The 26,493-nt window shown below is 36.8% G+C and overlaps 7 protein-coding genes across 15 annotated transcripts in view; 4 read left to right on the top strand and 3 right to left on the bottom strand.

Annotated features, from left to right (window-relative positions):
• rock2b (rho-associated, coiled-coil containing protein kinase 2b) overlaps window positions 1–6,887 on the top strand; it is a 125,818-nt gene extending 118,931 nt beyond the window's left edge. For all 3 annotated transcript variants that reach the window (XM_087296351.1, XM_087296347.1, XM_087296345.1), the window contains one exon: window positions 6,716–6,887. In XM_087296351.1, the coding sequence (XP_087152477.1) occupies window positions 6,716–6,719 (4 nt within the window). In that variant the 3' untranslated portion in view covers window positions 6,720–6,887. The remainder of the gene's footprint in view (window positions 1–6,715) is intronic.
• The window catches only part of LOC147839373 (uncharacterized), a 40,762-nt gene extending 30,003 nt beyond the window's left edge, over window positions 1–10,759 (bottom strand). The window contains exon 1 of the mRNA XM_087298431.1: window positions 9,864–10,759. The gene's annotated coding sequence lies outside the window, so the exon portion shown is untranslated. The remainder of the gene's footprint in view (window positions 1–9,863) is intronic.
• Window positions 246–11,884, top strand: LOC147839372 (rho-associated protein kinase 2-like). The gene is made up of 4 exons (XM_087298438.1): window positions 246–279; window positions 358–452; window positions 1,138–1,309; window positions 11,532–11,884. Exons 3-4 carry the CDS (start codon window positions 1,280–1,282, stop codon window positions 11,811–11,813), a joined length of 312 nt encoding a protein of 103 aa, XP_087154564.1. The 5' UTR covers window positions 246–279; window positions 358–452; window positions 1,138–1,279; the 3' UTR covers window positions 11,814–11,884.
• The window catches only part of LOC147839371 (uncharacterized), a 26,114-nt gene continuing 7,026 nt past the window's right edge, over window positions 7,406–26,493 (bottom strand). Inside the window, exon 2 of the mRNA XM_087298434.1 lies at window positions 7,406–9,533. Within this exon, the coding sequence (XP_087154560.1) occupies window positions 8,523–9,329 (807 nt within the window). The 5' untranslated portion in view covers window positions 9,330–9,533 and the 3' untranslated portion in view covers window positions 7,406–8,522. The remainder of the gene's footprint in view (window positions 9,534–26,493) is intronic.
• On the bottom strand, window positions 19,228–22,501 carry LOC141379330 (uncharacterized). 7 transcript variants are annotated; one of them, XM_087298402.1, is made up of 4 exons: window positions 21,927–22,329; window positions 20,785–20,916; window positions 19,546–20,639; window positions 19,228–19,392 (listed from the first exon to the last, which is right to left on the bottom strand). In XM_087298402.1, the coding sequence occupies exons 1-4, from the start codon at window positions 22,057–22,059 to the stop codon at window positions 19,288–19,290; spliced, it is 1,464 nt and encodes a 487-aa protein (XP_087154528.1). In that variant the 5' UTR covers window positions 22,060–22,329; the 3' UTR covers window positions 19,228–19,287. The 7 variants fall into 7 exon arrangements, with proteins under 7 accessions (XP_087154528.1, XP_087154526.1, XP_087154525.1 ...); XM_087298400.1 differs by having other exon boundaries at window positions 19,228–20,004; window positions 20,095–20,639; XM_087298399.1 differs by having other exon boundaries at window positions 19,228–20,178; window positions 20,263–20,639.
• The window catches only part of LOC137488592 (rho-associated protein kinase 2-like), a 57,005-nt gene continuing 52,694 nt past the window's right edge, over window positions 22,183–26,493 (top strand). Inside the window, exon 1 of the mRNA XM_087298435.1 lies at window positions 22,183–23,108. The gene's annotated coding sequence lies outside the window, so the exon portion shown is untranslated. The remainder of the gene's footprint in view (window positions 23,109–26,493) is intronic.
• The window catches only part of LOC147839369 (rho-associated protein kinase 2-like), a 25,855-nt gene continuing 22,954 nt past the window's right edge, over window positions 23,593–26,493 (top strand). Inside the window, exon 1 of the mRNA XM_087298437.1 lies at window positions 23,593–23,753. Coding sequence (XP_087154563.1) covers window positions 23,724–23,753 — 30 coding nt within the window. The 5' untranslated portion in view covers window positions 23,593–23,723. The remainder of the gene's footprint in view (window positions 23,754–26,493) is intronic.

Raw genomic sequence — 26,493 nt, 5'->3', positions numbered from 1 at the left:
ATGTTACAAAATGTTCACATACAATTGAAGACAAAATTATTAGCTCTGTAAAAATTTCACAGGCTAACACCCTTTACTTCAACTGTAGAAAACAGCTGCAGACTAGAAGAGATTTCTTTTAGAACATAAAAAATATCTTCTCCAGATGAACATTAATTCATTATTATTCTTCTATTCTACACAAGCTGGAGGAGTCAAACCGTACGCTGACTGTGGATGTTGCCAACCTGGCCAGTGAGAAAGAGGAGCTCAACAATAAACTAAAGCACATACAGCAAAGTGAGCTGACTTCTATAATAATATAAATAGAGTGATGGTACAATGTTCATTTACCATGCTTTAACATTTAATAAACAGAGCTGGAGAAGATCAAAGAAGAAGAGAAACAGATGAAATCTCTCACAGTGTCGTATGAGAAGCAGATACAGGTGGAGAAAACACTCAAGATTCAGGTGCATTTTGAATTTTTTATCACAGCTTTGTAACTGTTGATTACGTCATAGCTTAAAATAGCAGTTTTTTTTTTCATGTCTCGGCTGAATTCCATTATCAGATGTCTGTATTGTAGGCTATAAACAAGCTGGCGGAGGTCATGAAGGAGACGGATATTGATTCAGATCTGATTCTGAATCACAAGCTGTCAATGTGATGCGATTTAATTCTCGATTCAATTATTACAATACTTTAGTGGCACTCTTAAGTACCTTAACACAGAACCTGCCTCTGTGTTTTAGATGCATAAATAAGTGGTCATAATATCAAACGCAGCTGGTCCCATATATATATATTGAAGATAGCAACTTCCATGATTCCACACTCAGTCACAGCCTCATCATGTCAAATTCTATAGAAAAATCTATTAATTGGAATTATTATTATTATTATTATTATTATTATTATTATTATTATTATTATTATTATTATTATTATTATTATATGTCGTCTAGTTATACAGTGAAAACACACTTACTGTAAAAAAAATAAGAATATAGAAAAAAATAATCCACAGCTTTCATGTGTCAATATTGTATTGATTACTTAAAAAATAAAAAGATACATTGATTCCTTTTGTCTAGTATTTCATACAATCCATAAATGTCTGAATCTGTTCAGAAAGTTGTGTTGTTGTGTGTGCAGATGATAGAAGAGGAGTCTCAGGTGCGTCTGGAGATGCAGATGTCTCTGGACAGTAAAGACAGTGATATTGAGCGTCTGCGCAGTCAACTCACGTCTCTGAGCATTCACTCTCTGGACACCACCAGCATCAGCAGCATCGGCAATGACCTGGATTCTGACGAGGCATATCCAGGTAACACTGCAGGTTATGACATATTATTAGCAGTGTAAAGATCAGTGCTTAGGGTGGCATAATATATATACACACACACTAGGTATAAAAATGATATATAAAGAAATGTGTTTAGTTAGTTCAATTATTAACTTTCTTTACTTATTACACACTTGGGGGATTTCCTTTTTTGTAATTTATCTTGCGCTTATTTATTGATTAACTTAACTATATTCAGTTAACATTTAATTGGGTATTCTCTCCATTAATTTATATTTCAATTACTTTTTTATGGATTTCCCCTTACAAATTTACTTAGGTAAAGTTTATCTATATATTTATATATAAAGTTTTTTAATATATTCAGTCAATTTGCTATTTTTTAAATTATTTGAGTGTTTTATTAGAGATGCCCCTATCCAATTGTATAAAGTGTCGGTTTGATTAAGTAAAATAACTTTATTTACTTAAATTAAAATCATCCTAGTAAATCAATGAACAAGAACTTAACACCTGACATTCATTTTATGCGTTGTTTACTTTATTTATAATGTATCATACCTGTCAACATTAGGATGTGAAAATAAGGAATATTAAAATTAATAGCTATTGTAAAGAAATGGATTTAATGAAAGTATCTGATTGTTTTTCTAACTGTTTATGCTCATTTAAAACAAAATTTGTTGTTTAAAAGAAATCCCACTAAGATTGACTTGTTTAAATATTATTATTATTATTATTATTATTATTATTATTATTATTATTATGTGTATATGTCTGTTCAAACATGAATCCAAAACCCACTGTGTCCACTTTTGCTTCGCTTCAAATAGCATGTACAGATATGTTTGGGAAACAGCTTCTATTTATCAATATGGATACGCATCTGACAGTTACACACCGTTAAATAAACTGAGTGTTTTCAGGATTGTGTAGCAGGGGCAATAGCGTCTTTAATAGAAAGGAAAGACTTTTTTAAACCGTTTTTATATCTATTTTAAGGTGTTTTCATGCCTGAATAAAATTCACATTTAAGAGCAAGGGGCGTCCCCTGGTGGTTCGGCAGTATAGGCTGCATATAGGAAGGATCACCTCTTTAAAGTTTGATACCTACAAATAATACAGCCGAACTGTACTAATAAAGATATGTCCCCTTGGTTAAAAATGGTTTCATCATTGTTATTTTTATAGCATAGAGACTACGTCATTATGCTTATTTTCAAAGTTTTTCTCGGGTTCAACGACAAAGCTAATTTTTCTTCAAAACTACTTATTGCATTATTTGTTGTGTTACTTACAGTCAACAGTCTGACTCCTGAAGCAGAATAAATGCAGGAAAAGACATTTTCCATACTCATAATAACTAACTAGACAACCCTCGGATGGGAGGGGACATTTCCCACCAGGATTAAAAATTTACAATATGGGAAAATACCCTCACGGGATGATAGCAGGATAGAATTGTAAAATACAGGAGAATGCTGGGAAAAACAGGTATGTATTGTATTGATCCACTTCATTAATTTACTTAATAATTTTTGTTAATACATTTTTACTTGCATAAATTCGATTGAGCATTGAATCCAGTATATCCCAAATTCACAAAACTCTTGTTTTCAAACATTCACTGACTCTACAACACATAATCAATACACATAACCACCACTCTTTCCTCTTTTCCTTTCTTTCCTCTTTCCTCTTTCCTTTCTCTTTTCTCTTTTCTCTTCTAAACTTGCACTTTTCCTTCTAATGTTCATCCTTGTGCTTCATTACCCCCTTCTTCTTTCCTCTGTGGTCATGATATTTGTGTAGTGCGAATCACACACTCACACACCTCGGAGTCTATGTCCTTCACATACCAGCGAAGCTCCAAGTCGGTGTGTATTGATACCCGGCCCTGTCGAATCGCTCCTCGCTTCTCCTCTGACTCTGATGAAGAGGAGGATGAGGAAGATGAGTGGAGGCAAACACCTGCCCTTACATATGAGATGCCTCCTGACCCTGAGGCTGCAGGTGATCCTGCATGGAGACTAACCTTTATTCAGTGTGGAGTTCAATGCTAAACTCCTTGACGGTGTTTTTGGGCATAATCAAGGGGATTACTGTGTCTGGAACACTGGAGGAGACTAATAATGTTCATAAATTATAAGGCAATCGAATAGTGAAGGATTATCTTGGCCTAATTCTAGATGAAAAGTAAGGATTGGTAAACATTTTTTTCAAATAATATTTTAATAATCATAAATGTACTCTCAGTTGTACGCCTAATACAGTATGTTAACATTTAGTTCAGAATTGCTTAATTCGTGTAAATTATATAATTTTTTTCAGCTGAACATTTTGGAATTTAAGGGAAATGTGTTAGTAGTTTGCATTAGTTCCTATTGGTCCCTTTACAGTACATGTTCAAATAGGAATTGTTTTGCTATTTCCGTATTTTTGTAAGTGGTAAATTGATGCTTCAAAAGGATATTTGTACTCAGTTCATGTGTACTGTAAACCCTGCTTGCTTTCATCTGATTGGTCATCTCTTTTTTTTCTGACATTGACGAGTGCCAATATACAGCTGAAGCAGAGCTAACAACAAAGCACTGTATATGTACATATGGCAGAGCAGTGCAAGAATTTCAGATAATGGAAGACACCATTTCCAGTTATTTGGTGGATTTGTTTCCCTCAGTGTTGATTATGACCGGTGGCAAAATGAGTTTACAATGCCCAAAAATACTGTCTAGGTAGGCTGCACACTAGATCAGTGATTCCCAACCTGATATACACACTCCACAACTTAAATATATATCTTAAATATTTCAGTTTTTATATATATTTAATGTATAAAACAGGTTTACCATATAAAAAAGATTTATTAAACATACAAAAAGTCTTAAAGAAAAAAGTAAATATTGTTTTTATTCAGTTTATTTAATTATTATAGATATTTTTAAGTAATTTAAAATATTTGTTTAAAAGAGCAAAAGTTGCTACATTTACACATGCATTAATTTTAGTTTTTGATTTTAGACCTAATCGGACCAAAAATTCGAAACACCCCAGTCAATCCAGCTTGAGTTTATTTTCTCTAGAATTCAAAAATCCTTTGCACTTTTGCAATGTACACATATTTCCATATGATTTACATATTATAAACATGCTTATACATATATGCATCAGTTCTGTGTGCATGATATCAAAAATCTGGAAACCACTGCACTGTTTGAAGCACAGCCGCACTTTTCAGCATTGTGTGATCAGATTTGAGATTAATTCACACTGCTCAACACATGTGTTTTCTGTACGCCTGTTAACACTATGTATTTAATTGTATTTTAAATTAAATGTATTTAACACTATGCAGTATGTGGTTGTGAGCAGCAAGAAGATCCTGTTTTAGGCCGTACTCACACTAGGTACAGTTGCCTCGAACCGGGCCAAAGCACGCTTGTCCCCCCTCCCGTCTCCCCCGATGGCCCGCGCTCACACCTCTAACGGGCCTCGGCACGCTTACGTCATCGCTGCTGCGCTGTTCAGTGAGAAGCGCTCTCTCACTCAGCAGCACAGTGGAGATTTCTCTAGTTATATCGTTTCAGTCGTTTGTTATGCAGTGACATGCAGTCAAATATTTCGCCAAACAGTCCTTAGGGATGCGGTAACACGCATTCAGATATTTCGCCCAACAGATCCGCCACTTTTGGCGCTCATAAACAATCATAAAACCCTCGTGCTGCAGGAATGAGGAGGTCTGATGAAGCCGCGCAGCTGTCGTGCTGTGAGGAGTTCTCGTCTTCAATAATCTACGGCAGTTTGCGTTCACTGAAAAGTAAGAATGATTAATAAATCCATATGAAACAGCCCCTTAAAATACATTTAGCCCGATTCAGCGCACTCACACTTCTCAAACGATCCGGGAAACAGGCCTGGGAACGGTACGGATGGCATAGTGTGAGTAGGCCCTTATGACTCTGAACAAGACCGAGAGCAGTCCAGTCCATTCATGATCCTGGACATTGAGTGAGTTTGAAAAGCCTTGTATACTTACTAATGTAAAAATAGGTCTAATTATATAATTTTAAAAGTGTATTCATTTGTATTGTATTTGTTAGTTATACATAGAGGGTAGTTTTTTCGACACTCAAAATAAAATACAATAACTGTGGCGAATTTAGTTTATCAATAAAGGTTTTCAACTAATCGGTTTGATTTAAATAATTGGGTTTTAAAAATGGATTTATTCAAATTGCCTAAAATCATTTAAAAATTGTTCCTTGTGCAAACAAATGAACGTATTTAGCTAAAATGTATTTAACGTGGTCTAATTTCATTTAATTGTTATGGTAGCTTATTAAACATATTTTGCTTTTGAAAACATTTAATTATTGTATAAAGTCATCAATTTTCATTTATATATTAAAGATATATAAATGTTTCTTTGCTCTGTTAAACATCATTTGGGAAATATAAAAAAAAAAAATCAAAGGGGGCTAATAATTCTGACTTCATCTGTATATAAAATTGGTTATTGTACTGTATGTAAAACAACATTTGTTTGATTTGTACTATTTCAGAAATATTACCTGATTAGTTTATGCATGACTGACAAATATACATGGCATTTAGTCAGTTAATTTTATATACTTAATCAATCAGTGGTTTCATCAAGTGTAAATATATATATATATATATATATATATATATATATATATATATATATGAGTACACCCCTCACAAAACTCTCATTAAAATTAATATTTTCTATAGGATGCTTTCCAACATTATATATGTGCATATACATTAGTTTAGTCAATACTGAAATCAAATCTGGAGCTTATTGGTGTACTTATTTATGCTGAGCACTGTATATATATATATATATATATATATATATATATATATTTTTTTTTTTTTTTTTTTTTTTTTTTTATGTGAACCTGTATTTACCAGTGTACTTTTAAACTAAACTTTATAACCTTTATTTTAGACTTTGTCAATGGCATTTGTACATGAGTCCAAAAGACTCCTCTTTGTTGCAGATTGCTTGAAATGGGCCTGAAAGACTGGGGTTGGGCTCTTGAGGTTGAATTGGATGATGACGATGTTTTAGACTTCTGAAGACTTGAGTTTTTTGAGGGGTGACCAGTGTTAACATCTGTGAGTGTTAAGCTGTGGCTTAAAACCGGTTTTGCTTTTTTTGGAATGATAAAAAAAATTCCCACTGTGAGGAACTATACAACACGTTTTGAATTTGCCAGCAGGTTTGATGCACTTACAGTATATGAGTGGGCATGATTGTATGCGTGTATAAAAGGCAGAATGGTTTGGTTTAGCTGGTTTGGCTGTATAGAGAATGGGATTTGACATGTCTGCCAGCATTTTATTTATGTAATTTTTTATGGTACTGAATGACCTCCATCTCCTCTCTCTTAATTTCAGCTAACCTTGGTGAAGGCCGGATAGGTGATCATGCATCTGGGGTCTATGAAAGCGGAAAATGTCATAGTGTTCATTTGGGCTAATGGCAGGACTTCCAAGTGCCAAACACCACAATATAAATGACTGGGGAAGGGGACGGTATATGATATTTAAATACAGCACAAGCCATAAATCACCTAAAGTATCTAGTTTCAATTTTAAGTAATTTTAAGAGTAGAATGTTTGTGTCTTCCTATACTATACAGTTTGACAAAAAGTGTCTTCTAAGCTTTTAAAAATGTCAGAGGTTATTTTCGGACTCCTTATAGGGTTGTTAGTAAGTGTGACTGGATGTTTAAGTGTGTTTCCAAGAGCAAATGAATGATAATTACGTGATCATCAGGATTTATATAATCAAGTATTATATCGTTCGAGGTTACAGAAGTAACCCTTCGTTCCCCGAGGAACAGGAACAGCTAAGGGACAGTTATTATGGTGACGGAGTGTAGCACTTTTGTTCCCCTCCTCGGGAAACGAAGGGTTACTTCTGTAACCTCGAACGTTCCCCTTCGGTTGGGGAACTTCAGTGCTATACAGTGGATTTGATTTTGAAAAAACGGAAAAAACGACAGTACGTTGGGAAGCTTGCAATCCCGTTAGGGAGGACGCTGTGGAGGGGGGGAAAAGATGGCAGAATTTACATATGGACTAGCCCTAAAAAGGGGGAGTACGCATAGAAAAAAGTGGTTAGCGAAGAGGGAAGACATGGGTCCACCCAGGGGGGGGACTTAACCGTGGCGGAATAAGCATATGGGATCGCCTAGTGGGGATCACGCATAGCAGGCACCTATACCCAAAACGCGGGCTGGGTCTGCCTCCTCCGGGGGCAGCGCTTGCAGGTTCACTACCTGATCTCTAAAGGGGGTGGTACGAACCTTGGGCAAATAACCCGGGCGGGCTCTCAGGATAACGTAAGAGTAGTCCGGCTCGAATTCCAGGCACGAGTCACTGACCGAAAATGCCTCCAGGTCCCCGACCCTCTTGATGGAGGCCAACGCGACCAGCAGAGCTGTCTTCAGGGACAGAAATCTTGGAGATACTGAATCGAGTGGCTCAAAGGGATCTGCGCGTAAAAAACTTGTGAGAACGAGGGCGAGATCCCAAGACGGCATGAGAGGGGGGCGGGATGGATTAATTCGCCTAGCACCCCTGAGGAACTGGATGATGAGGTTGTGCTTTCCCACGGTGCCGCCAGCTACGGCGTTCTGATAAGCGGAGATGGCGGCCACGTAAACCTTGAGAGTGGGGGGTGACAGCCTGCTGTCCAGCTTCTCTTGGAGGAAAGAGAGCACAATACTGATCTGGCAATTTCGGGGGTCTTCTCTGCGAGAGACGCACCATTCAGTGAATAGACTCCACTTCAGGGCGTAGGCACGCCTCGTGGAGGGGGCTCTAGCTTGAGTGATGGTATTAACCACCGCACTCGATAGGTTACCTAAGTCTTCCTCGCGTCTAGGGACCACACGTGGAGGTTCCAAAGATCGGGGTGAGAGTGCCAAATGGTGCCCTGTCCCTGAGAGAGTAGGTCCTCTCTCAAAGGGATCTGCTAGGGGAGGGCCGTCACGAGGAGGGAGAGCTCTGATATCCAGGTCCGGTTGGGCCAGAGGGGCGCAACTAGCAGAACCTGTTCCTCGTCCTCCCTGACCTTGCACAGAAACTGCTCGAGCAGGATCACTGGGGAAAACGCGTATTTGCGCATGCCCCGGGGCTAGCTGTGGGCCAGTGCATCCGTGCCGAGAGAGCCCTCGGTCAGGGAAAAAAACAACTGTCAATGAGCGTTCTCGGGGCAAGCAAACAGATCGATCTGGGCCTCCCCGAATCGCGCCCATATCAGCTGGACAGACTCGGGGTGGAGTCTCCATTCTCCAGGACGTAACAGCTGCCGTGAGAGCGCATCGGCTGCACGGTTCAGCGTGCCTGGAACGTGAATGTTGCGCAGCGATTTCAGCCACGGGTGACTCCAGAGGAGCAGACGGCAGGCGAGCTGAGACAAGCGGCGAGAGCGCATACCCCCCATGCGGTTGATATACGCCGCCGCCGCCTTACTGTCCGTCCTGACCAGCAGGTGTTGCCGCTTCAGCAACAGTAAAAAGCGGTGGAGAGCGAAGAACACTGCCAACAGCTCTAGGCGATTGACATGCCAAAGCAACTGGACACCCTTCCACGGGCCCGCAGCTGCATGCCCGCGACACACGGCCCCCCAACCCATGTTGGAAGCATCTGTTGAAACAACAACATGGCTGGACGCCTGTCCTAGAGGCACACCGGCCTGTAGGAATGAGGGGTCGTTCCAAGGGCTGAGGGCGCGGCGACACAGCGCAGTAACAGAGACTCGGTGTGTGCCCGTGTGCCATGCGCGTCTTGGGACCCGATCGTGAAGCCAGTGCTGAAGTGGTCCCATATGGAGCAATCCGAGCGGCGTGACGGCGGCTGCAGATGCCATATGCCCCAGGAGCCTCTGAAAGAACTTCAGTGGGACCACTAGTTTGCTGTTGAGCTCTCCCAGACAACTCAGCAACAGGCGAGCACGTTCCTCGGAGAGGTGCGCTACCATGGTTATCGAGTCCAGCTCCATCCCGAGAAAAGAGATCCTCTGCACAGGGGCGAGTTTGCTCTTTTCTCTCGGATTGAGTATGCGGATGCCCGCGAGCCGAAGGGGCGCTAAGGCACCCTCCGCGAGTTTGGTGAAGATCCGCGGAGACAGAGAGAGCCCGAAGGGGAGGACCTTGTACTGCCACGCTCGACCCTCGAACGCAAACCGCAGAAATTGGCGCTGATACTAAAAGAATTTTCCTTTTTTGTGAACTGTCCCTTTATGTAACACCAATGCAAGGAAGAGGAAAAAGTTTAATTGACTGCAAAAAATATAAACTTAAATAAAATAAAGTACATTTTAAGTACAATCTTATTTTTGTACTTAATAAAATTGGCATCTATCTATCTATCTATCTATCTATCTATCTATCTATCTATCTATCTATCTATCTATCTATCTATCTATCTATCTATCTATCTATCTATCTATCTATCTATCTATCTGTCTGTCTGTCTGTCTGTCTGTCTGTCTGTCTGTCTGTCTGTCTGTCTATTGCTTTTTTTTAGGAAAAACTGTAAATGGCAATAGTTAGCCGAAAAAAGATTCTTTAATAACCTTGTTTATTTATAATATTATGCGTCACGCTTATCAACAATAATTTGTCGGTACGCCTGGGTTTGTCGGCAATCTCCAGAGTTTAAACTTCAAAAATAACCAGCTGGAGGAACTGACTCCTGGAGCTCTGGTGTCTCTGTCAAAACTCGAGGCCCTTTATCTAGAAAACAATAGACTCAAATCCCTGGACCCTTCAGTTTTCATCGGTAACCCAAACCTTCAGCAGGTGTTTATGAGCGGGAACCGTCTGGAAAGTCTTCCTGCTGGACTCTTCCTTCAACAGAAAGAGCTTGTTTTCCTCAACCTTAGAAACAACACTCTGCTGAATTTGCCCTCAGGTAGCCTATGTTCTGTGGTCGTTTGTATGCGTTATTGTCTGGTAATCCATGGCACTGTGACTCTGCTTTGGCGTATCTGTGGCATTGGCTGCGTTTGCACGGAAAGAAAAATTTTCATGATGATAAAATTACTTGTCAAACACCTGAACACATGAAGGGCAGAAACATTTCTGAAATTGCTGCCACAGAGCTTGGGATCAAGGAGAACACTAGTCTATAAAGGAATAATGATTATTAGTGGTTTCACAAAGGGCAGCCCAGGTCTAGGCCTTGTTTAATTATTTAAGCAGATTTTTAGACATTATTTAGAAAAAAAAAACATTATCGTTGTGCATCTTGAGAGAAATATATAAAACTGATGTAGGCTATTTTAAGATACCTCTCAGCAAGTTTTAATTTAGACAACTTAAACATGCACTTCAGTCTTGGGACAAGGCTAAAGCTTTGTTAGTGAAACCTGGGGCAAATATTAGATCAGTTTCTACAATATAGCAAGTTAAAAAAGATTAAACATGTAAATAAAAAATGACATCAAATTATATGTATGGCGAGGCAGTGGCGCAGTGGGTCGCACGTTCGCCTCACAGCAAGAAGGTCGCTGGGTCACTGGTTCGAACCTCGGCTCAGTTGGCGTTTCTGTGTGGAGTTTGCATGTTCTCCCTGCCTTCGCGTGGGTTTCCTTAGGGTACTCTGGTTTCCCCCACAGTCCAAAGACATAAAAGACATGGCTAAATTGTCCGTAGTGTATTAGAGTGTGTGTGTGAATATGTGTGTGGATGTTTCCTAGAAATGGGTTGCGGCTGGAAGGGCATCCACTGTGTAAAAACTTGCTGGATAAGTTGGCGGTTCATTCTGCTGTGGCGACCCCGGATTAATAAAGGGACTAAGCCGACAAGAAAATGAATGAATATAAATAATGATGTACATGTTAATTTTAATTTTGGGTTTGATTAGTTATGATTAATTGCTTGACACAACTGTTTTTGTGTATGTATATGTTCATACTTAAAATGTTATTTAATATTCCATTTATAATTTTTTTATATTTTAACTTTATTATTTACATTCTGTAATTGATAGCATTAAAAGTTCTTTAATAACAGTATTTAAATTATGAAATAAATATTTAAACGATTAAATAAAGTCTGTGTTCAATATCACATTGCTTATTATTTAATTTAGCTGGGTTGCTGCAATTGAAATTAAGTATTGTTAAATTTCACTGGTATTGATTACTGAAATATATTGTGACTTCTCTGTTCACCACTCTATCTCTCTGTCCACATAGCTGTGCTGTGCATTCCAAGATGAAAAGTACCTTTATTTGGTGATGGAGTTCATGCCAGGTGGAGATCTGGTGACTCTGACCAGCAACTATGACATCCCAGAGGAATGGGCTCAATTCTATACGGCAGAAGTGGTGCTGGCACTCGACGCCATCCATTCTCTGGGCTTCATCCACAGAGACATCAAACCAGACAACATGCTGCTAGACCGCAATGGACACCTCAAACTCGCAGACTTTGGCACATGCATGAAGATGGACTCGGTGTGTGATAAGTGCATTTAAAATGTCTTTTAAAGTGTCTTCCAGCTGCAACCCAGTACTGGGAAAAACCTATACAGACTCCTTCAAACATACACTATGGCCAATTTGGTTTATTCAATTCACCTGTAATGCATGTGTTTGGACATGGGGAGAACAAACAAACTCCACAGTGAAATTCCTACTGGCCCAGCCGGGCTCGAACCAGCGACCTTTGTTACTGTGAGGCGACAGTGCTAACCACTGAGCCACAGTGTTGCCCCTGCGTCTTAATTTCTACAACAAATTCAGATTCAGTTTTTTTCAAAAACTGTATATAAAGGAAGTGAGGGATTTTGAATTTATTCTGTTTTTATAAGTGATTCAATGAACATTTATTTAAACAAGTGATTCAAAGTGGCTGATTCATTTGGAAACGAAGCAATTAGTGACTGTCTTTGTTGATGATTTATTTAAAACAGATTAAAGTTAAAAAAACAAACACACACACACACACACACACACACACACACACACACACACACACACACACAAAACTCTTGCTCTAAGATGCACATTTTCTGCTTCAGCTTTGTTTGGTATTTTCTGTTGATCTGTTGAACAGAACTCGCTTTGTTGTGTTTTAATGGATGTTCAGGAAAGCCTGCTTGTGTTAACTTGCTTGTATTATTTCTATTATATTTCTATTGTATTAAATCTTACACATTTTATAATCAAAACCCCATAAAGGGATATTTATTATTATATTTTGGACTCTCAGGACATGATTTTGTTTGTTTTTCTCAATTGAATGAAGCTTTCTGTAACGCCAGCCCACAATACAATAAAATTTTTATTGAAAACGATAAATATCATACACCAGTAGTTGGTGTGTTTACATGTCGGGGAGAACGGGGTAAAGTGAGACACTTTTTACATTTTCTTCCCTCTAAGCGAGCTAAAATTATATATCAGTAAAATTTAAACATTTCTTATTAATTCAGAATGTTTTCTAGCAATGGAATTTATCAGACTGTATTTAGGATAAAGGAAAGTGAAAATATGATTGTTTAAAAAAAAGTCGTTTTGTGTCTCACTTTGCCCCAGCTGCAGCAGGCCAGAAAAATCAAAGGGGTAAAGTGAACCAGGTGAGGGTAAACTGATCCTATTACTTTTTCCACTTTAAAACTACCATAACAATGCATGTTGTAAGAGTCTGAATCCTGACAATCACACATTTCAGAACTAATGTCTGACTAGTCAATTATGGATTGTGAATTGGTCAATCAAGCACATTTGTTTTTCTAAACATTTGAAAGTAACTCAAAACTCATAAACTCATAAAATCAAATACAACAATCTACTTCAAACTATTTAAATTTACATACTAATGACAGTTAGAACCAGTTAAATTAGAACACAATCCGGGGTCAGAACACAGGACCCTTAGAGCCAGCGATAGTATGGGGGTCAGAGAAAAGGACAATCAGAACCAGATAGAACAACTTGGGACGCACACAGGACTAGACCCACCTTTATTAGAACATCAGTCTAACTGTCATACAACTCCCACTCTTTTGTGTTTCCCTGGATTCTTCTTAAAATTTGTGCATGTGCCTCATCGCCAATCTAATTTCACCCTGGATTAACATTTATATATTGATCCTTAAACAACATTCAATAAGCCAATCAGAATTAAGGGGTACGTTTACCATTTATGTTCAGTTTAGGCTTATGGTTAGGTTTATGCACTTCTGATGATTGTTTTCCAACTATTATTCTCCTCTGATTTTGAGAGTAATGTACAGTTATGGCTGCGGGTTTAGGGGTAGGGAATAGGTATGGATTACATTTTCCAACAAAAATGATGTTCCAGGACAAACATAGATGTAACCATGCCAGTAAAATAAATGCTTGTGTTTTTGTTGGAAAGTTATCTATGACAAAGTCTCCCACAGACAGATCTGTGTTTCTTGGACCACTACTCTCATCCTTAGAGCTCTTTTTGTCAGACACATTATCAGCTGAGACAGGGACATCACTTTTCCCAGAGCTGCTAACTATGATTTTTTTTTGGGTTGCTTTTTTATTTTATTTTTCCTTTTATTTGCTATTCTTTAGCTTTTTTGTCTTTCTTTATAGGCCTTTTCAATTGTCACACGGTTTCAATTGGATTGTGTTCTGGGGGGACATTTGAGAATGGTAGCATTTCATGAAGAGACATGTATCCAGGTTGGCTAGAAACACATGGCACATCCATGTAGATAATATGCGCAGTGAATGGATTAGCATCAGTGAGTGAACTATCTGTAGGTGGATCATCTGCAGGGAGTAGATCTTCCAAATCTTCTGTAGTGGCAGGCTGGAACTCAGGATTTGGCCAATCTGACACCATGAATAGTGCAAATGCTTTATCAAGGAAATTTTCTCAGTTATATGGAAAAATTCCAGTGCACCTTAATCCAGAAGTGATGTTGCTTAGTGTCACTGTTGATTTAAAGGCCTCATTCACAAGTCCTACAGTCTGGTAGACTAAATTTAACTTGTACTGTACCTTATGTCTCACTTTACCTCAGAGCATTTGTCTCACTTTACCCCACCGCCACATTTTAGAAAAAAAATATTTTTTAGTAATTCAGGCTAATCTTGAGCTAGCATCCTCACATGGTTTTATATGTTGGTAGTTCATCAACATGTATGATATAAGTTTTTTTCCTTAAATCAATTTGCTTTTGCACAACAGTTGATTAAGTTGATGGCAAAAAATTACTTTTACTTGCAAAAAACATATTTTTGTGAAAAAACATGCTTTCCACAGCACCAGGAATTCCTATTCTACATGGTAAAGGAGATATGGAAGGGGCTTTAAAACAAAATTGTTATAGAGTGTTATATAAAACCCGTTGCCCAGATACAGGGGGTGTCTCACACTACCCACTACCCACACTACCCAATGTCTCATTACCCCGTTCTCCCCTACTGTACATGACCGAGAATGAGAGAGTTTCTTTTAGATTTTGTAGTGTGGAGATTTACAATTATCACCTCACACATTGCAGCAAATTTGTTTAAACAATCAATAACGTAGGTTACAGAAGTCCTCCATTCGGTGATGATAGATGTCAGTGCTGCCATCTTGTGGCTAGATTGTACAGTGCAGTCCTTGAATTGAATGAAAATGAATTGTGTAAATAATTGAAATTTTAAACATACTTGTATTTCAGCTACATTAACTCATCCAGTAATGTTTATATCCATGTCTCTACATGTGTGTTTAGACTGGTTTGGTAAGCTGTGACGCTGCTGTTGGGACACCTGATTACATTTCTCCAGAGGTTTTAATGTCTCAAGGAGGGACTGGTTATTACGGTCGCGAGTGTGACTGGTGGTCTGTTGGTGTTTTTATTTATGAGCTTCTAGTGGGTGAGTAGTGTCAGCTTCATATGCATCTCTTGTAATTTTAGTTCAGTGTTCTGATCATTAAATTTATTTATTCGTCTGTCACTCTGAGCAGGCGACACTCCATTTTATTCCGAGTCTCTGGTGGGCACATATGGAAAGATCATGGATCACAAGAACAGCTTAACTTTCCCAGATGATATTGAAATGTCAAAGGATGCCAAAGACCTCATCTGTGCCTTTCTGAGTAGCAGGTGAGACTGAGAAAAGTAAAGATTTGATTTGAGTTTTTTTCTTTCTTGTCAAGTTCAGACTCTTAGTCTCTTAATATACCCTTACTTGTTTGTTTTCAGAGGTTGGCTGGTAACATGTACAGTATTTTTGTCAATTTGAAATTAACTTTACTGTAAAAAAAGCAAATTTTCAGGACAATTTATTACACACATGATGAGATTTCTTTTGTAGTTTGGAGTTTATAACCTGGGTTTGACATTAGCTTTTTTGATCACCAGCCACAGTGGCTAGGAGTTTTCCAACATTACTAACCACTCGCCATTTTCACTAACCACAATTTTAATGTTGGAAAAATATATTTTATATTCATAAATTTGAATTTGACATGCTAACTTTATTGATTTATACTTTGTGTCCACATGCCTCCTTGTTCATTTAACATTTTTGTGTGTTGTTTATGACCTTGCTCAATGAACATGAGCACATGGGATGTAATTTTTATAGTGTCGCAATGTAATTAATTTAATTTTATTTTTATTAATAGTTTATTTCACATGAGTTTTTAGGGCTCGACACTAAGGATTTGCTAAGTTTTTCTCTGGCTGCACCGAACTAATTATTTTTTTGAAACACATAAAAACGTAAAGCAAACAAAATAAAGCTATATGCATACACTTTTTATTCACAGTTGATACTTAAAAACAATATTCTCATATACTGTAAATACATTTATCACAGCCAAAGTGGCTAGTGAGAGTGGCTGTCTAACCCGCGACAGCTGAAATCTACCCGCATTTGGCGAGTGTTAATGTCAAGCCCTGTTTATAACGTATTTAATGTAATCACAGGGTACCTTAGATCTGTTATCATTGTTATCATATGTAATTTTCCCTATTTTGTAAATGTTTGTGGTCAGTAGGATTTTTTTTTTTGCTTAATGGTTTTAGAAAATCGTTGCACTTTTTTCCAAAATGGCAATCTTAAGGAATATTTCTTAAACACCAAATCATATATTTTTAAATTTAATTTAAGGAGAACATACAAGTCTATATTAATTTTGTGCTTTTAAAAGCTCTTCATAAAATAAGTCTTTCATAAAACTTTCATGTCCTACTGCTTTTACTAGACACTTACTAGCGTAATAAACCCTTACTTGTTTGTTTTTAGAGGTTGGCTGGTACTAAGCCATAGCAACATTTTAATTGAATTAAATTAGATTAAGACAACATACAAGCTGATCTTTATTCATGTTATGCCTTTAAAAGCTCTTTATAGATAAAGTCCCTAATAAAACATAAATTTCATGTCCTACTGCTTTTACTACATGTCATCTTCATGGACGTTCACCCTCCAGCCTGACAACTTCCATCTGAATTCCTTTTTTCTCCTTCCCTCTTTCTCCTCCCTCACATGCCCACATACAAGCATTCCTGATCAAACATACAGAGAGGGGTTTAATGTTTTCTTTGTGTTTTCATGTAAACACACACACACACACACACACACACACTCCCTTTGCATTCAGGCTGCTGGAATGTCCCACATGTGGCAGTCCAAACTGCTGCACCCTCTCAATGCAGATGAAGTGAAAGGAAGGGGGAGTGAACGGTCCTTATTTTTGGATGTCTCTCTGACTGCTCCACTCCTCCATGCTGTGCTGTTGGATGTTCCTGGTGTATGTGTATACTTTTTAGTGGATTATCGCTTCTCTCTCTGTTTTGCTGACCAGTGTTTTGCTATGTTCAGGGAGATGAGGCTTGGCCGAACTGGAGTGAATGAAATAAAATGTCACCCCTTCTTCAAGAATGATCAGTGGACCTTCGACACCATACGAGACAGTAAGTCAGTGTGGCTGATCTGGGGGTCATGGCTTGTTAAAGTGATCTACATTTTATGCATGTGCTTGTTGGTAAAAGTGTAAACGTTCAATGTTGTTTTGGAGTTTAGTTGTGTATTTGAGGATATTATGGTTATGAGGATTTTTGAAGCACAGCTTTTTAATTTCCTGACATTCCTCCTACTTTTTTCTCCACACACATGCAAACATTCACCTCACACCCTCATGCTACACTTTAAATGTCAAAGAAAGACAGCTTTGCATGCCATGTATTGCTACATTGCTCTTGCAGTTTTTGTGTGTGCACCATATTAAATAAACCAAATATTTCATTATTTTCTAATATTATTATTATTTTTTTATTAGTTTTTTTATTATTTTATTTACTTTATTGTGTTTAATCTACAACATTAGTCTTTTATTTTATTGAGCATTTTATTTTATGAGTTTCTGTGCACATTTTTTTGCACTGCAATATCACTCTTTGCATTTTTTTGTTTTTATTAATTCTTTTTATTTTTGTGTTTTTGTGTCTTCAACCTTCTGCTTGTTTATACTTAAAAATTTTAAAATAATAATAATATTAATAATAATATTACTTTTTGTTTTTGTGCTGAAACATTGTGCTGTTTTGTACTATCACTTATTTATTAATTTTGTGTATGTGTGTTTTGTTCTACAACATTTGTACAGTTTTGTCAGAAATGTTTTCTTTTCAAGTCAAATGACTGCAAATGTGCAAATGACAAAAAATAAATAAAAAATCTAAGGGACAAAATGTTTCTTAAATAGATAATCAATAAGAAATTGATGTAGCTGTAGACAAAGAAGCACAATTAATGAAACGCCAGAGGTTGTTGTGAAACTCAAACCACAAAACTGACAGATATTGACTGAAATAATAGATAATCAATTCATTTGAAGTATTCCGCCACGACACATTTGACAGTTTTGTCATTGAATTCTCGGGTGGTCTCAAGTCTACACTAAAAATATTCCTACTGCCTTACATGGTTCAGTTGAGTCAAATTAACTTTTCTAGTCATCTCAACTTGCATCAATCAAATAGATTACAAATATTAAGTTAAACTTGGTACAACTTTAAAAATGTTATATTATTAAAAAATGTTAAAGTAACATCAAAATATTTGTTGTCTTGACTTTTTGTCATTACATTTTTTACAGTGCAGCTAAAACTTTTTTTTCTATTCTTTAGCGGATAAATAGCTTTTTTGAATTGCCTGAAAAACCACCTCTTGCCAGTCTGAAGTGTGTGTGTGTGTGTGTGTGTGTGTGTGTGTGTGTGTGTGTGTGTGTGTGTGTGTGTGTGTGTGTGTGTGTGTGTGTGTGTGTGTGTATGTTTGTGTGAGAGTGGCAGTTTTTGCTAATTAAACATTTCCAATGGACATATTTTCAATTCATAATTTCAGTTTGTGCAACTGTAGGGTAATAGAAACGGAGCGACTAGAGACCTGCACTAAAAGTCTTTAGTCTTGATGGTAAAGTAAACTAAGAGTTCATTAAGTTAGAATTAGATAGAAGTCTAATTGAATAGATTATTAATGGATTTTCATCGTTTGAAGATGTGATGGATTTGTAAGTGGTTTCTATGGAAGCTTGTTTCTGCCTCGGAAAGATAGCAATTCTCTGAATTATTCGACTTTAACAATTCTAAACAAGAAATCTGAATCGCAATATAAATCTTAAAGGTCAGACTCCAGGATCTGTAGGTTTACTGTATTAGTGCTGGGCAGATTAATCACATGCAAAATATAAGTCTGACATTATATATGTGTGTGTATTATATATATTTGTTTTGTATATGTGATACACACATACATAGAAACTAAACTATACAAAACAATTTTGTTACATATATATGTTTACATTTATGTTTAATCTAAATATAAATCAACATTTTCTTTAAACAAACAAAATTCAATACTTTTGAAACAGAGAATTAAGCAGATGAACACAACACACAGCACATACAGTATTGTACAAAACACATTTTTATTGATGTTGTACAATGTTGTTCACCCTCCTCCTTCACATACAGTATGTCTCTACTCCTCTACTTTGTTCTTTGTCTTCCTCGTTCATACTGTTACTTTTTCTTGGCCGCCTCCTCCTTCTCCTTTTCTTCACCACCTCCTCCTCCTCCTCCTCCTCCTTTTCAATGTCATTCATTTGCTCTTTCTCCTCAATGTGATTCTCCACCTCCTCACTTTCCTTTCCTTCCATCTCCTCCACTTCTTCCACCTTGCAGTTTTTTCTTGGCCGCCTCCTCCTTCTCCTTTTCTTCACCTCCTCCTCCTTTTCAATGTCATTCATTTGCTCTTTCTCCTCAATGTGATTCTCCACCTCCTCACTTTCCTTTCCTTCCACCTCCTCCACTTCTTCCACCTTGCAGTTTTTTCTTGGCCGCCTCCTCCTTCTCTTTTTCTTCACCTCCTCCTCCTCCTCCTCCTTTCCAATGTATTTTATTTTCTCCTCATTGTTCTCTTCCTCAGCTTTCATCTTGTCCTCCTCCTCCTTTATTTGCTCAAACAGAAACTTTGCCGCAGATAGCCTTCTGGCGATAATTTTCCTTCTCCAGAGCTCCTTCTCTGACAGTCGGGTGCTGGTATCTTTTCTTTTCTTTTTCTCCACCACCCCCTTCTCCTCTTTCATCACCTCCTCCTCCTCTTTCATCACCTCCTCCTCCTTCTCCACCACCTCTTCCTTCTGCATTATCTCTTTCTCTTCCTCCTTTTTCTCCACCACCTTCTCCTCCTCCATTTTCCTTCTCCAGAACTCCTCCTCTGACAGTCGGGTGCTGGTATCTTTCTTTCTTTTCTTTTTCCCCACCACCACCTTCTCCTCTTTCATCACCTCCTCCTCCTTCTCCACCTCTTCCTTCTGCGTTATCTCTTTCTCTTCTTCCTTTTTCTCCACCACCTTCTTCTCTTTCATCACCTCCTCCTCCTTCTCCACCTCTTCCTTCTGCATTATCTCTTTCTCTTCTTCCTTTTTCTCCACCACCTTCTCCTCCTCTGTTAGTTGGGTGCTGGTATCTTTCTTTATTTGTTTATTTTTCTCCACCATCACCACTTCCACCACCATCACCACCACCTTCTTCTTTTTCATCACCTGCTCCTTCTTCTCCACCACAATCTCATTCTGCATTATCTCCTTCCCTTCTTCCTTTTTCTCCACCACCTTCTCCTCTCCACTTTTCTCCTCCTCCTCCTCATTTGTCTTTTCTTGCTTTGTGTTATCTTTCTCTGTGTCCACCATCACCACCTCCTCCTTCTCTTCTTCCATCACCTCCTCTTTCTTCTCCACCACCTCCTCCTGCATTATCTCCTTCACTTCTTCCTCTTCCACAATCATCTTTTCATAGATCTCATGTTCAGAATCTGTTAAGACAAATGATTGCAGTTTGCACATAGTACAAAGTCATTTTCAAGGAGACGTTAAACTCCAGATAAAGGGGAGTAAAAATACAGTTTATTAATGACATTATACACTAGAAAATATTGAGATGCAAAAACCATCATTTACCATCAGATGAGGAAAGTGTGAACGGCTCATTACGAGGACAGAAGCAGAAACATCGTAGAGCAGCTCTGATAAAAGAAGCAACCTTGCTCTTCTTTCTCTTCTTTCTCTTTTCTTTTACTTTCTCCTTCTCATCTGTTAAAAGAGAAATGATTGCACATCTTTACACACTTGTCCACAGTAATTTGAGAGAAATTTAAAATGAACATTCACCAAAAACAAAAACCCCAATATATAACCATTTTAAAAAGTTATTGTAGCTAAACCAAGGTTACCACAAGTTTACTATGGATTTGCTACACTTTTGTGTTTTATTAATAATTATTGTATTTGACTATAATATTTTATTATTTTCATGTTATATAAAACTGCTTACACAAATGATCAATGCACCAAACGATTTAAAAACTACATGTTCAGTGCACTTTTTTAAAATAGAAAGCTGAATACTGGGTTATATTGCACAGCTAGAGTTTTTCAGCCAACAGTAAATTTCTGATGAAAGGTTTCTGTGATTATTTAACGTTTTATAAGGTTGCTTTTACACCATAAACATCGTGATATAATTAAATTACAATCAGTTAAATTAACCTAAGGATTCGTTTAGTTGTTCAAGCATAAAACGAGACAATAGTCTATTGTATGGAACCGCTAGCACCGTCAGTACCAGCAGGCTAGCGCAGAAACTCCATTTAAAATACTGAGCTAAAATAAATTTTCATGTTTATTTTAAATGTCATTTAATGCAGTGATTCTTGTCCGGTCTGAGACCCACTTTATATCAAATATATATTAGTCAGTGAAGATCACATATTTTTAAAGAGAACAGATCTTAAATGTGGTGATTTTGTAATGGAAAGACAGTTCACCGAAAGCCATCGGGGCTGTCGGTTGAAAATGAAAAGTCTGTGTGCATATCTCATTTTACTAAAGGATTTTAGACTAAAGTTGTATCAGAAAAGCTGAAAATGAAATACATTATCATTTTACCCAAAATGTTGCATTAAGATTCACGTGAATGCAATGATAGCCAGCAGTTTAACCAGCTGTCTATTATCCTGTACAAACATTATTTTTAATAGTAAGTATATTATTATGTCAGGAAAACACTGGATATTGGATAGCACAATGTAAATAAGACTCACTATTAGTGCCATTTCTTGGCCTTTCTTTGAGCTGCTTCACTTTTTTCTGGCTCTGGGAGATCTTGCAGGCTTTGTCTTCCTCCATTTTAGCAGCTGATGTTGTGGGGAGATCAGAAATCTGTTCAACCATCATATAATCGGTACAGGGTTTCAGTCTTTCACCTGTAACCACTCAAAAACTTGGGGTTTGGTAGCTGGAATAGGATGAGGATTTCGGTCTTGCACCGTGAATCACTCAAACGGAAGATGTTCAATCGCTGAGACAGTCTCAAAACACTCGGAACGCAAGTTTTTTAACACTTAACAGCCAAAAGCACACCTGTACTACTCCACTTCAACAAACCCACAAGATATTCTCCGATGATGCAGGGCTTCAAGTACACTTTTGGAATGCGTTCTATTCTCAGAACATGTCACTATGGTAACAAGACATAAGACTAAGAAATGTTTTCTTTTAAACTCAAATGACTGCAAATGTGCAAATGACATAAAATAAATGAAAAAATAGCTAAATAAATTGATCTAAGGGACAAAAGCTGTCTTAAATAGATAATCAGTTAGAAATTGATGTAACTGTAGACAAAGAAGCACAACAAATGAAACCTGTGAGGTGAAACTCAAACCACAAAACTGACATATATTGACTGAAATAATATCTAATAAATTATGTTAAAGTATTCCGCTTCAATGTGATCCATCCACCAAGACATGCTGCAAATATACATGCCATTCCATAAGAAATAAATAATATAGTCATTAGTGTAGGAGTGCAACATCAACTCGCAGGAAAACAAAAATCAAAACTAAATGTAAATAATTACCTTTGAACAGAAAATATAGTTTAACAAATGAAAATCAAGAAAATAATTCAGATTCAGGCCGTAAGAGGCAGAACAAATGTGTGCAAAAGCGCAGGCAACATATATTCAAAATGTGAATCAAAAATAGTTGAGTTGGTAACACTGAGTGATCAAAAAATGAAATACAAAATAACTTCATTTACTAAAGTATAGCCAGAATGTTTTTTTTAAACTGCAGATAATGCTAAACATGCTAAACTTTTAGGAATAGTGTATTAGTGTAATAATTGATCATTTTTATATCCCTTTACATAATCTTTCATTTACAATCAAATTATTTACATAAGAAAGTGTGAGTGGACAACATAAAGTTTATAAATAGGCATGAAACTTAAGGGTTTATAACAGAAGCGCATTAGAATAAGAGTTATACTCAATCAGTTTGGACCAAATGCAAACAATTTATATTTTTGCATTTTTTTGTGTAGTTTATATAATTAATATATATATTGAAGATAGCAACTTCCATGATTCCACACTCCGTCACAGCCTCATCATGTCAAATTCTATAGAAAAATCTATCAATTGAAATTATTATTATTATTATTATTATTATTATTATTATTATTATTATTATTATTATATGTCGTCTAGTTAAACAGTGGATTCCCCCACATGCTCTTAGAAAACACACTTACTGTAAAAAAATAATAATATAGAAAAAAATAATCCACAGCTTTCATGTGTCAATATTGTATTGATTACTTAAAAAATAAAAAGATACATTGATTCCTTTTGTCTAGCGTTTCATACAATTCATAAATGTCTGAATCTGTTCAGAAAGTTGTGTTGTTGTGTGTGCAGATGATAGAAGAGGAGTCTAAGGTGCGTCTGGAGATGCAGATGTCTCTGGACAGTAAAGACAGTGATATTGAGCGTCTGCGCAGTCAACTCACGTCTCTGAGCATTCACTCTCTGGACACCACCAGCATCGGCAATGACCTGGATTCTGACGAGGCTTATCCAGGTAACACTGCAGGTTATGACATATTATTAGCAGTGTAAAGATCAGTGCTTAGGGTGGCATAATATATATATACACACACACACACTAGGTATTATAGGGTCCAGCCAGTTGGTCCAATGACGGTATCCAATGGTGGATGAAGGTTCACTGCATGTTCGGTCTTTCCAGTGCACAATGTTGATTTATATTAAACTTAACTCTTATCTGACTCCAATTTTAGTATGAGATGGTTTAGAATATTAATATATTTATCCTCGTTTTATCTGACTCCAATTATAAAACATTGATAAGATTATTTTGTTTCCTTTCACATTATTTTAGATTATGATTGAATATTCTTTTGATTTGTTATTATACCTTATTCTCATTTACTCAGATTCCTATAGCATCTCGAGTCTTGCACCGGCCGGGTATACAATCTCTTAAAACAAGCTTGTCAGTCTTGGTCATTAAACAGAGGCGATTAACCACTCTCCTAGAAAGGCAGAACACTACTTACTCAATTTAGGAGATTTTTTATGTGGTCCCCATAGATCTGTTATCTACTAATTCAAGACAAAGTATTTTAATAATAATCGCGCAGGATTATACTATTGTAGATGAAGGCCTAAATATCCACATTTAAAGTAGTTTCAACAATATTTTGTTGTTCTAAATAGTTGGCCTTTTACAGTCCAAGTATACATGAATAAATGCCAATTTGTTAGTCGGATCTCTACCAACATTGTATAGCGTGCCACGCTGCTCCGTCTAACATGTTTTAGTCCGTTACTAACCTGTACAGTGGCTTGTAGTGCTATGGACAACAACATTTATCAGTGATAATAACACGAGGTTTGAATAATTCAAAACATAATTTATTAGTCAGGTAAATGTATTATGCCAAATTCAATCAGTCAATTCAATTCAATTCAATTCAGCTTTATTTGTATAGCGCTTTTACAATGTAGATTGTGTCAAAGCAGCTTCACATAAATGGTCATAGTAACTGGAACAGTGTGGTTCAGGTTTTAGTGTTTAAGTTCAGTTCAGTTCAGTTTAGCTCAGTTCAGTGTGATTTAATCATTACTGAGAGTTCAAACACTGAAGAGCAAATTCATCGATGCGTAGCTCTACCAGTCCTGAACCATGCGAGGCAGTGGCGACAGCGGAGAGGGAAAAAAAACTTCACCTGATGGGAGTGAAGAAAAAAAAAAAAAAAATTCATAAACGATCAATACAAAACATCAAATTATCAAGGATAAATCCAAGATGAAAAAGATGCATTCCTGACGCAATAAAAGATGCAATATACCTTAAATAATCCAAGAATTCCCTCAAGGAAGGGGTGTGAACAAAAGGCACTCACAAATTGTTGGAAAGTCACACCCTTCACAGTGGTTCAAAAGATGCCTGAAGTTATATATTTATTGTTCTGATTATGTCTATTTCTGAGAGAATGAGACCATTGTACCAATCACACTGAGACATTTCAAATGATATCAAACATGATAGTTAAAGTCAGTTTGGTTAATTCTAGAACATTTAAACATTGAAATGACCATATGTGTGAGTTGGGGCGATGAAGCTAAGTTTCAGCATACTCAGATGCAAATGCAGCAGGAACTGGTTTTTCCCGCATTCCCCCTTGCTGGGTTGTGAAGTTACCAGTCTCTGTTTTCAGCTCATGTTTTGAATTGTCAAAGATATCAGAATATTTGCAATATTTCAATTCTTACAGTAGAATTGGAGGATATAGTTACAAGACTTCATCTAAAGCAATGTTTGAAATCTTCTTTTACTAACACTTGATGTTTTATTGGATAAAAAAGAGAAATAGCTTGATTTATTCATCATTTCCCATTCAGCTCTTAGCCATTACCTCATTTTGTGTGCCAAATATATTCATTTTCATTCCAAAACATGTTTATTTGTAGTTCTACAATAGTAATGAAAAAGAATTATAATTTAACGGTTCAAAACATTTGAATGTTTATCGTGCTTTATTAGTTAGAATTTGCATAACTCAGCATTTTAACCAATTGCAAAAATGATGCAAAAAACCTTCTGATTAACCACTGAAATAAGCATTAGTTTTGTTAAATATAAAAATAATTATCATTAATTGATAGCATTCTATTTTTGTTAATGCTAAAAAATAAAAAAAAAACTACAAGCAAATGTAAATAAAATCATGTTTCATTTTCTTAATTCTGTAATAATACATTTGTGCTAATAGTTAAAACACTTTATTTTATTTTATTTTATTAGACAAAGCTCTTCCATGAAAAATTAAATGCCTAATTCATGCCAATTCATGTAAAGTCACTTTCTGAAAAATAAATCTTTTTTACTTTCCTGCATACACTTCTGTCTGAACTGTTCTGCTCAGCTTTAAACTAAAAAGTGAACTGCTATTGTTGTTGTTCTGATTAATTGCTAATATATAGATACATATCTCAAAATAAAAGAAAAATTCATCCAAAAATGTACTTGTATAGACTGCTCACTGTAATGTTGTGCAAGGAGTTGTGGTCACTTTGAAAAACAAATACCTCACTAAACATAAAGAAAGTCAGCAAATCAATTTGGCATTTTCATTTTTGGGTGAACTACTGCTTTTAATTGAGGTAAACATAGTGTAGTGTCATGTATGTAGACTTGGCTGTGAAGATGTCAATAGCTTACAATGATACCGCTAACCTTTTGTAGCCCTGGCCCAATGCTCCGTATCATTCTTCACTGACCTTTCACCTTCCCT

Source organism: Danio rerio, chromosome 20, assembly GCF_052040795.2.
Source record: "Danio rerio strain M-AB ecotype USA chromosome 20, GRCz13ab, whole genome shotgun sequence".
In the NCBI taxonomy this organism is placed as follows: domain Eukaryota; kingdom Metazoa; phylum Chordata; class Actinopteri; order Cypriniformes; family Danionidae; genus Danio; species Danio rerio.
The sequence above is the reverse complement of the archived record's forward strand: the minus strand, read 5'-3'. Positions and strand labels throughout refer to the sequence as shown.